Source organism: Macaca mulatta, chromosome 13 (assembly GCF_049350105.2).
Source record: "Macaca mulatta isolate MMU2019108-1 chromosome 13, T2T-MMU8v2.0, whole genome shotgun sequence".
In the NCBI taxonomy this organism is placed as follows: Eukaryota; Metazoa; Chordata; class Mammalia; order Primates; family Cercopithecidae; genus Macaca; species Macaca mulatta.
The window spans coordinates 39,763,925-39,776,044 of NC_133418.1; the positions used below are offsets into that span (position 1 = coordinate 39,763,925).

Below are 12,120 nucleotides of genomic sequence, written 5' to 3' on the forward strand. Positions count from 1 at the left end.
GAACTCCCACCCCTACACAGCAGAAATGACTGCTCCCACCAGACACCGATAAAACTTGAATTCTATCCCCACCTGGCAGTAACAAAGTTGCATTTCTAATTTCTCTTGCTGGTGTGGCATCAGGAAAAGCCAGCTAAAACAAGTTTAGATAAGATCTAGAGTCTCATAACATAACATCTCAGATAAGTAGGTTTCAATAAAAATCATTCATCATATCAAAAGCCAGAAAGATCTCAAACTGAACTAAGAGAGACAATCAATAGATGCTAACCCTGAGATAAGAGAGATGTTAAAACTGTCTGACAAATGTATTTTATTTCTTAAGGGATACGGTCTCACTATACTGCCCAGGCTGGCCTTGAACTCCTGGGCTCCAACAATCTTCCTGCCTCAGCCTTCTGACTAGCCAGGACTATAGGTGCATGTGACTACACACAGGTGAGATCATTATCTTAAAACAGACATCATGAAAATGTTTTAAGAACCCATTATGAACACATTAGAAACAAAAGAATATAAGGACATCTCAGCCAAAAAAAAGAAAGAAAAAAGAATATACAAAGAACCTGTGAGAAATTTTAGAACTGTTCCCCTTCCCGAGTCCAAGTGATCTCATTGTTCAGTTCCCACCTATGAGTGAGAACATGCGGTGTTTGGTTTTCTGTTCTTGCGATAGTTTGCTGAGAATGATGGTTTCCAGCTGCATCCAGGTCCCTACAAAGGACACAAACTCATCCTTTTTTATGGCTGCATAGTATTCCATGGTGTATATGTGCCACATTTTCTTAATCCAGTCTGTCACTGATGGACATTTGGGTTGATTCCAAGTCTTTGCTATTGTGAATAGTGCCGCAATAAACATACGTATGCATGTGTCTTTATAGCAGCATGATTTATAATCCTTTGGGTATATACCCAGTAATGGGATGGCTGGGTCATATGGGGCCTATCATGGGGAGGGGGGAGGGAGGAAGGATTGCATTGGGAGTTATACCTGATGTAAATGACGAGTTGATGGGTGCTGACGAGTTGATGGGTGCAGCACGCCAACATGGCACAATTATACATATGTAACAAACCTGCACATTATGCACTAGAACTTAAAGTATAATAATAATAAAAAAGAAAAAAAAGAAATTTCAGAACTGAAAAAATACAATAAAAAATCAACAGATGGGTTCAAGAGCAAAATGGAAGGGATAGAAGAAAGAACTGGTAAACTGCAAGACAGAATAATAGAAGTTACCCAATCTGAACAAGACAGAGAAAATTGTCTGAAAAAAAAAATGAGCAGCCCTTGGAGACCTATGGAAATATAACAAAAGATCTAACATTTGTGTCATTGGAGTCTCAAACGATGGGGAAAGATGAAAGAGCTGAAGAAGTATTCAGAGAAATAATGACTGAAAATGTCACACATTTGCCAAAAAGCACGAACCTACAGATTTAAGACGTTGATCAAATCTCAAACAGGATAAACCCGAAGAAATCCATATGAAGAAACAACATAGTCAAACTTCTAAACACGGAAGACAATGAAAACAATCTTAGCAGCAGCCAGAAGAAAAAAAAGAAATGACACCTTACCAACAGGGAAAAATCCCCACACAGAATAACAGCAAAATTCTCATCTGAGACCATGGAGGATGACAGGAAGTGGTACATCTTTTTTAAAAAATGTTTTATTTTCAGTTCTGGGGGGTACATGTGCAGGATGTGCAGGTTTGTTACATAGGTAAATGTGTGCCATGGTGGTTTGCTGCAACTATCAATCCATCATTTTCCAGCTCCTACTTATAAGTGAGAACATGCGGTGTTTGGTTTTCTGTTCCTACATTAGTTTGCTGAGTTTATGGTGTCCAGCTTCATCCATGTCCCTGTAAAGGACATGATCTCATTCCTTTTAATGGCTGCATAGAATTTCATGGTGTACATGGGAAGTATATGGTACAACAGCTTTCAAGTACTGAAACAACTGTCACTCCAGAATCTTATACCCAGGGAAAATATCCCTCTAGAATGAAGGGAAATAAAGACATTCTCAGATAAAGGAAAAGGAAATGAATTTGTAGCCAGCAGATCTACCATGAAGAATGGCTAAAGGGAATTTCCCTAAGCAAAAAGAAATGATGAAAAGAAGCAAACTTGGAGCATCAGAAAGGAAGAAAGAACACGATAAATAAAAATATGAGCTCCTATTATGAACATGGTATTACCATTCATTGCGAAAAGTAATTGTATATTTATATATAAGCATCCTTCAGAGATGCTGTGGGTTCAGTTTCAGAGCACTACAATAAAGTGAATATAGCAATAAAGCAACTCATTTTTTGGTTTCTCAGTGCATATAAAATTTATTGCTATGCTATACTGTAGTCATTTAAGCATGCAATAGCATTATGTCTAAAAAATGTACATACCTTTATTTAAAAATGCTTTATTGCTAAAAAAGGCTAATGACCATCTGAGCTGTTGGCAAGTCATAATCTTTTTGCTGGCAGAGGGTCTTACCTCAATGTTGATAGCTGCTGACTGAGCAGGATGGTAGTTGCTGAAGGCTGGAGTGACTGTGGCAGTTTCTTAAAATAAGACAATAATGTTTGCCATGTTCACTGACTCTTTTGTGAAAGATATCTATGTGCTTGTGATGCTGTTTGATAGCATTTTACTCACAGCAAAACTTCTTTCAAAGTTGAAGTCAGTTCTCTCAAACCCTTCCACTGCTTTATCAACTATATTTATGTAATAGTCTGAGTCTTTTGTTGTCATTTCAACAACATTTACAGCATCTTCACCAGGAATAGATCCCATCTCAGGAAACTACTTTCTTTGCTAATCCATAAGAAGCAACACCTCATCCATTCACGTTTGATCATGAGATTGCAGCAATTCAGTCACATCTTCAGGCTCCACTTCTAATTCTAGTTCTCTTGCTGTTTCCACCACATCTGTAGTTACTTCCTTCACTGAGGTCTTAAACCCCTCAAAATCATCCATGAGGGTTGGAATCAGCTGTTTCCAAACTCCTGTTAATGTTGACATTCTGTCTTACCATGAATCATGAATGTTCTTAATGACATCTAGAATGATGAATCCTTTTCAGAAGGTTTTAAAATTAACTTTGCCTGGATCCATTAGAGAAATCACTATCTATGGCAGACAGAGCATCACAAAATATGTTTCTTAAATAATAAGACTTGAAAGTTGAAAGTACTCCTTGATCCATGGGCTACAGAATGGATGTTGTGTTAGCAGACATGAAAACAACATTCATCTCCTTGTACATCTCCCTCAGAGGCCTTGAGTGACCAGGTGCATTGCCAATGAGCAGCAATATTTGAAAAGGAGTCTTTTTTTCTGAGCAGTAACTCTCAATCGTGATTTAGCCCTTTTCTCATTTAGAACAAAAAAGGGCAGCTCACTGCCAGTGCTCATTTAATTTTACATAAACATGCTCTGTGAGGCTGAAAGAAATCTGACTGCTTTTCAGTGTGAAAATAAAATGTAAAAACTGTTCTTGGAGTTATTTCTCAACAGAACTAACATTAGAATCATCCAAATCATCAGAGTCATCTATTTTGGAAAAATCAGATTCATCAAATGAATCTTGGGCCAACGACTATTAAAAAACAATGTTAACATCATGCACAGGAATGTTATGCTTTCTAGGATTTGACATTTTCAGTGATCAAGAATTACTATGTTTTGTAAGTGGAAATACCACTACTAAAAACAGAATGCTATAGAATGATGCCTTTTGTTTCCAAAGTCAGTATACTACAGCAATGTGAAAATAATAATAAAAGTGAGATAATTCCTGACAAAGTTATCTCGGGTTAAATTCTGCAGCCACAAGTACAAATTCTGCGCTGCCAATGAGTACTCTCAGGGCAAACGGGAAAAGGGTTAAAATATTCAGTAAACCATTCTCTAAACAGACATGCTGTCATCCAGGCCCTGTTGTTTCATTTTTAGAGCACAGGCAGAGTAGATTTCGTGTAATTCTTAAGGGCCCTAGGTTTTTGGAGTGGTAAATGAGCATCGGCTTTAACTTAAAACCACCAGTTGCTTTAGCCTCTAACTAGAGTAAGCCTGGCCTTTAAAGCTTTGAAGCCAGGCGTTGGTTTCTCCTTTTTCACTATGAAAGTCCTATATGGCATCATCTTCTAATAGAAGGCTGTTTTATCTACATTAAAAATCTGTTGCTTAGTGTAGCCACCTTCATCAGTGTTCTTAGCTCTGGATAACTTACTGCAGCCTCTACCTCAGCGTTTGCTAGTTTACCTTGTACCTTATATGTTATGGAAATAACTTCTTTGCTTCAACTTCATGAAGGAAACTTCATGAAGCTAGCTAGAAAAATAAGTTTGAAGCTAGCTACTTCACCAGGAGTAGATCCCATCGCAGGAAACTACTTTTGGTTGGGTACGGTGGCTCACACCTGTAATCCCAGCACTTTGGTAGGCTGAGGCGGGCTAATCACTTGAGGCCAGGAGTTCAAGACCAGCCTGGCCAACAGGGTGAAACTCTTCCTCTACCAAAAATACAAAATTAGCCAGGGGTGGTGGCGTGCACCTGTTAGTCCCAGCTACTTGGGAGGTTGAGGCAGGAGAATTGCTTGAACCTGGGAGGCAGAGGTTGCAGTGAGCCAAAATTGTGTCACTGCACTCCAGCCTGGGTGACAGAGTGAGACTGTCTCAAAGCAAAGAAACAAACAAACAAAAAATGACTTTCTTTGCTAATCTATAAGAAGCATCTCCTCATCCATGCAGGTTTTATTATGAGATTGCAGCAATTCAGTCACATGTCTGCTAGCTTTGAACTTTTCTTCTGCAGCTTCCTCACCACTTTTTCCCCCTTTATAGAACTGAAGAGAGTTAGGGCCTTGATCTGGATTAGGCTTTGGCTTAATGGAATGTTGTGGCTGGTTTAATCTTTTATCCAGACCACTAAAACTTTCTCCTTATCAGTAATAAGGTTACTTTATGTTTCTTATCAGTCATGTATTCACTGGAGTAGCACTTTTAATTTCTTTCAATATCTTTTCCTTTGCATTCACAATTAGGCTATTTGGCACAAGAGGCCTAGCTTTCAGCCTATCTTGGCTTTAGACATGTCTTCCTCACTAAGCTTAATCGTTTCCAGCTTTTGATTTAAGGTGAGAGGTGTGTGACTCTTCCTTTCATCTGAACACTAGTGACCATTGTAGGGTCATTAGTTGGCCTAATTTCAATATTATTGTGTCTCAGAGAAGAGGGAGGCCCAAGGAGAAGGAGAGAGATGGCAGAACGGCTGTCTGTGGAGCAGTCAGAGCACACATTTATCAGTTAAGTTTGCTGTCATGTATGGGTGCAGTTTGTGGTGCTCCCAGAACAACCGCAATAGTAACATCAAAGATCACTGATCACAGATCACCATAACAGATATAATAATAAAAAAAGTTTGAAATATTGTGAAAATTACTAAAATTACCACATATACACATGGTAAATACAAACTGTTGGAAAAATTGTGCTGATAAACTTGCTTGATGAAGGGTTACTACAAACCTTCAATTTATAAAATACATGACATCTGCGAAGTGCAATAAAATGAAGTGAAATAAAATGAGGTATGCCTGTAGATACCTCTGCCCTCAACACTGGAGACACAGAGAGTCACATACACAGGATCACAACAAACTAGCATAGGAGCCAGTGCCAGGGTAGGAAAATGTCAGCTGTAATTGATAAATTGCTTTAGGCTAGATGTGGAGATGTCTGAGAGTTAAAAACTCCAGGGGCATCCAGTCATGGGGTGGAGGGGCACATCTTTTGTGAATTTTACCTCTAGGAGCTCAACCAGGTTCTTGGAGTAAATATCTGAGAGAAATCCCATCATGTGAAAATTTTTGCAATCTATGCATCTGGCAGAGGTCTAATATCCAGCATCTATAAGGAACTTAAACAAATTTATAAGAAAAAACAAACAGCCCCATTAAAAAGTGGGCAAAGTACATGAACAAGCACTTCTCAAAAGACGACACACATGCAGCCAACAAACATGAAAAAAACCTCAACATTACTGATCAATAGAGAAATGCAAATCAAAACCACAATGTGATACCATCTCATGCCAGTTAGAATGGCTATTATTATTATTATTATTAATATTTTTTGAGATGGAGTTTCACTTTTGTTGTCCAGGCTGGAGTGCAGTGGCACAATCTTGGCTTACTGCAACCTCCACCTGCTGGGTTCAAGTGATTCTCCTGCCTCAGCCTCCCAAGTAGCTGGGATTACAGGCATGTGCCACCATGCCCAGCTAATTTTATATTTTTAGTAGAGACAGGGTGTCACCATATTGGTCAGGCTGGTCTCAAACTCTTGACCTCAGATGATCCACCTGCCTTGTCCTCCCAAAGTTGTTGGGATCACCGGTGTGAGCCACCACACCCAGCCTAGAGTGGCTATTACTAAAAAATCGAAAAACAACAGATGTTGGTGAGGTTGTGGAGAAAAAAGAATGCTTTTACACTGTTAGTGGGAGTGTAAATTAGTTCAACCACTGTGGAAAGCAGTTTAGTGATTCCCCAAAGAGCTAAAAACAGAACTACCATTTGACCCAGCAATCCCATTACTGGGTATATACTTAAAAAAATATAAGTCATTCTGTTATAAAGACACATACATGTGTATGTTCATTGCAGCATTATTATAAATAGCAAAGACATGTAACCAACTTAAAAACCCATCAATGAGAGACTGGATAAAGAAAATGTGGTACATATGCACCTTGGAATACTATGCAGCCATAAAGAGGAATGAGATTATATCCTTTGCAGGAACATGGATGGAGCTGGAGGCCATTATCCTTAGCAAACTAATGCAGGAACAGAACACCAAATACTGTATGCTCTCACTTATAAGTAGGAGCTAAATGATGAGAACACATGGACACATGGTGGGGAACAACACACACCAGAGCCTGTCAGAGGGTGGGGAGTGGGAGGAGGGAGAGGGTCAGGAAAAATAGCTAATGGATGCTGGGCTGAATGCCTGGCTGAATGCTGGGTGAATGCCTGTGCAGCAAACCACCATGGCACATGTTTACCTATGGAACACACCTGCACATCCTGCACATGTACCCTGGACCTTAAAATAAAAGTTGGAAAGGAAAAAAAAAATCACATTTGGAAAAAAAAAAAAAAAGAAATCTCTTCATGCTTCTGGCAGGGGAGGGGAAAAGAAACCATTATGAAATAGGCTGGAGCACCCTGCTTTTCCTAATAAGAAGCCAGGATAATTAATCAGAGCCTAACCTGCTAGAGTTTTGTCAGGGCCTAACAGACCTGGGGGAAGGGAAACATCAGCTCCAGCTGGCTCTAGCCTTTCACTGGGAGAAGGGAATTACCCAACTCTAGGCCACTGTAGTCACCCTGTACCACCTAACAGGGGGAGAAAAAAAGTGAGAAACACTTATGAAGCTTACAGTTGGCATAGGCTCATTAAAAGACCGAGTCCTAATCCTAGGACAATAGAACACTTTCCCTCCTGCTGCACCTTACTCTACATTACTTATAGCCAACTTACTTTTGGCCCAGTTCTTTTTATTTTCTAAACCTACATCATGTTCAGCCATCAAGAAAATATTATGAGGTATAATAAAAGGCAACCCCTCCCCACCATTTGAAAAGACAGAGCAAGCAGTAGAACCAGACATGGGAGGGATGCTGAAATTATTGGACAGGGATTTAGAACAGTGATGATGAATACGTGAAAGGCTCTAATGGATAAAATAGACAGCATGCAGAAACAGCTGGGCAATGTAAGCAGAGATATGGAAAACCAAAGAAAGAAGCAAAAAGAAATGTATTATCAAAACCAGCACACTATAATAGAGATGAAGAATGCCTTTGATAGGCTTATTAGTAGATTGGACACAGCTGAGGAAAGTACCTCTGAGCTTTAGGGTACCTCAATAGAAACCTCTGAAACTGAAAAGTAAAGAGAATAAAGACTGGAAAAGCAACATAATACCCAAGAACCGTGGTACAACTACAAAAGGAGTACCACGTGTGCAATAGGAATACCAGAGCGTAAGAGAGGGAGAAAAGAACAGAAGAAATATTTGAAAGAATAATAACAGAATTTCCCCAAATTAATGTCACCCACCAAACCTTAGATCCAGGAAACTCAGAAAACACTAAGCAGGATAAATACCTAAAAATTATACCGAGGCAGGTCATTTTAAAACCACAGAAAATTAAAGAAAAAATATAGAAAGAAGCCAGAAAAAAAAAAAACAAAAAAAAAATAACACTTTACCTATAGATGAGCAAAGATAAGAATTTCATTTGACTTTTCCTCAGAAACTATGCAAGCAAGAAGAGAGTGGAGTGAAACATGAGGAAAATCCCACCAACCTAGAATTCTGTACCCTGTGAAATTATCCTTCAAAAGTGAAGGAGAAATAAAGACTTTCTTTTTTTTTTAATTTATTTTTTATTATTATTATACTTTAAGTTCTAGGGTACATGTGCATAACGTGCAGGTTTGTTACATATGTATACTTGTGCCATGTTGCTGTGCTGTACCCATCAACTCGTCAGCACCCATCAACTCGTCATTTACATCAGGTATAACTCCCAATGCAATCCCTCCCCCCTCCCCCCGCCCCATGATAGGCCCCGGTGTGTGATGTCCCCCTTCCCGAGTCCAAGTGATCTCATTGTTCAGTTCCCACCTATGAGTGAGAACATGCGGTGTTTGGTTTTCTGTTCTTGTGATAGTTTGCTAAGAATGATGGTTTTCAGCTGCATCCATGTCCCTACAAAGGACACAAACTCATCCTTTTTTATTGCTGCATAGTATTCCATGGTGTATATGTGCCACATTTTCTTAATCCAGTCTGTCACTGATGGACATTTGGGTTGATTCCAAGTCTTTGCTATTGTGAATAGTGCCGCAATAAACATACATGTGCATGTGTCTTTATAGCAGCATGATTTATAATCCTTTGGGTATATACCCAGTAATGGGATGGCTGGGTCATATGGTACATCTAGTTCTAGATCCTTGAGGAATCGCCATACTGTTTTCCGTAATGGTTGAACTAGTTTACAATCCCACCAACAGTGTAAAAGTGTTCCTATTTCTCCACATCCTCTCCAGCACCTGTTGTTTCTTGACTTTTTAATGATCGCCATTCTAACTGGTGTGAGATGGTATCTCATTGTGGTTTTGATTTGCATTTCTCTGATGGCCAGTGATGATGAGCACTTTTTCATGTGTCTGTTGGCTATATGAATGTCTTCTTTTGAGAAATGTCTGTTCATATCCTTTGCCCACTTTTTGATGGGGTTGTTTGTTTTTTTCTTGTAAATTTGTTTGAGTTCTTTGTAGGTTCTGGATATTAGCCCTTTGTCAGATGAGTAGATTGCAAAAATTTTCTCCCATTCTGTAGGTTGCCTGTTAACTCTGATGGTAGTTTCTTTTGCTGTGCAGAAGTTTTTAGTTTAATTAGATCCCATTTGTCAATTTTGGCTTGCAGATGACATGATTGTATATTTAGAAAATCCCATTGTCTCAGCCCAAAATCTCCTTAAGCTGATAAGCAACTTCAGCAAAGTCTCAGGATACAAAATTAATGTGCAAAAATCACAAGCATTCTTATACACCAGTAACAGACAAACAGAGAGCCAAATCATGAATGAACTTCCATTCACAATTGCTTCAAAGAGAATAAAATACCTAGGAATCTAACTGACAAGGGATGTAAAGGACCTCTTCAAGGAGAACTATAAACCACTGCTCAGTGAAATAAAAGAGGACACAAACAAATGGAAGAACATACCATGCTCATGGATAGGAAGAAACAATATCGTGAAAATGGCCATACTGCCCAAGGTTATTTATAGATTCAATGCCATCCCCATCAAGCTACCAATGAGTTTCTTCACAGACTTGGAAAAAACTGCTTTAAAGTTCATATGGAACCAAGAAAGAGCCCGCATCTCCAAGACAATCCTAAGTCAAAAGAACAAAGCTGGAGGCATCACACTACCTGACTTCAAACTATACTACAAGGCTACAGTAACCAAAACAGCATGGTACTGGTACCAAAACAGAGATATAGAGCAATGGAACAGAACAGAGTCCTCAGAAATAATACCACACATCTACAGCCATCTGATCTTTGACAAACCTGAGAGAAACAAGAAATGGGGAAAGGATTCCCTATTTAATAAATTGTGCTGGGAAAATTGGCTAGCCATAAGCAGAAAGCTGAAACTGGATCCTTTCCTTACTCCTTATACGAAAATTAATTCAAGATGGATTAGAGACTTAAATGTTAGACCTAATACCATAAAAACCCTAGAGGAAAACCTAGGTAGTACCATTCAGGACATAGGCATGGGCAAAGACTTCATGTCTAAAACACCAAAAGCAACGAAATAAAGACTTTCTCAGACAAATAAATATTGAGAAAATTTGTTGCCAGTAGCCCTGCCTTGCAAGAAATATTAAAAGAAGTTCTTTAGAGAGACGAAAAATAACATAGGTCAGAAACTCTGATCTACCTAAAGGAAGAGCATGGAAGATGGAATAATTGAAGGTAAAAAAGAAAATTTTAATTTTTCTTTGTCTTAATTGATCTAACAGATAACAGTTTGTTCTAAATAGCTATAGCAACAATGTATTTGATTATGTATGCCTATGTATATATTATATATGTGCTTATGTATGTTCATATATAAGTAAAATGAATGACAGCAATGACACAAGGGATGGAAGGGAGGAATTAGGATAGAAGAGAGAAACAGAATTGTTATTATAAGGTACTAACACTTCCCCTGAAATGGTATTGTGTTAATTGAAAGTGGGCTTAGATTATTTGTAAATGTATATTGCAAAATCTAGGGCAACCACTGAAAAAGTCAAAATTAAAAAAAAGGAAAAAAAGAAAAAGAAATGGTGTAAATGTGGTATTAAGAAGTCTGGAGAGGGATAGCAGAATACATAAATAAAAGAGTTAGAAAATGATTGTCTTTGGGAAGTTGGAGGTCGTGAAAGACTGGGGACTGTTGCTTTCCATGTGACTAATTTATGAAACTATTTTCTTTTTAAAACTATATACATGTATAACTTGGAGAAATGTAAAACTAAACAACAAAAAACAAAATAGATAAAAGCAATTGTATTTATGTTAAATCCCAAGTCTGAGTTTTTTTGAGTCAGAAACTTCCCTTAGGTCAGGAACTTATGGCCAAATGCTAATTTGTATAGCACATAGTCTGGTGAATAATATTTTGATAAAAAAACACAAATGATTGAAATTATGCCCAAACTTTAGTATCTTTATTTTAAACGAGTATTTCTTAAACTGCAAAATAAATTTCTCCAGAAAAGATGGGAAAGTTTTCAGTTTGTTAGAGAAAGAAATAATTGAAGAAAAGACTACCATTTGCCACTACGTGATAGCCACGCTTTACTTGGTAATGTCTAGAAACTTACCTGAACAGAAGAGCATCATCTGTTAGAAATTTTGGCAAATTGGAGTCTCGTAAAGCTCTTATCAACACCACATCTTCATTTAGGTTTGGGTTTTCTCTTTTTAAAGATCTAAATTTAAAGGAATATTTTGGAATATTTAAAGGCATATCACAAGAACATAAGGTTGAATGTGATTTTCTAAACCTGTAGGGAGGGCAGAGACCTTCCCCTGAGGATTCCTGCTAGAAGGAGAGGATCATTTTCCCTTGTGTGCTCAGCGTTCATCTCCATCAGAGCACACTGACAAGTCCTGCAATGGCTACACAGCCTTGAAGAGAATGACAAGGACATCTTCTCAACATCCTCCCCAATCCCGATGTTATTCAACCTGAATTTATAGTTCCTTGAATACATCATGATGATTCCTATGTCTGTGATTTTCTTTTCAGTCTGCCCAGAATATCTTGCCTTGTTCTTTGCCTGCTCTTATTTTTCCCCTCAAAACCCAGCCCAGTGGCTCCCTTTGCTAGAAAGCTCCTGTCCTCTATCCTCCTTCTCAGCGAACCTTGGGTGGGTGCAGCCCTGTTGCTGCCCTCCCTGCATCGCAGCTACATGACTGCACATTGGTCTGTCTCTGTGACTCACT

The 12,120-nt window shown here is 38.5% G+C and overlaps 1 protein-coding gene across 1 annotated transcript in view; it reads right to left on the bottom strand.

Moving 5' to 3' along the window:
- DNAH6 (dynein axonemal heavy chain 6) overlaps positions 1-12,120 on the bottom strand; it is a 381,338-nt gene that overhangs the window by 173,549 nt on the left and 195,669 nt on the right. The window contains exon 33 of the mRNA XM_015112750.3: positions 11,496-11,603. Coding sequence (XP_014968236.2) covers positions 11,496-11,603 — 108 coding nt within the window. The remainder of the gene's footprint in view (positions 1-11,495; positions 11,604-12,120) is intronic.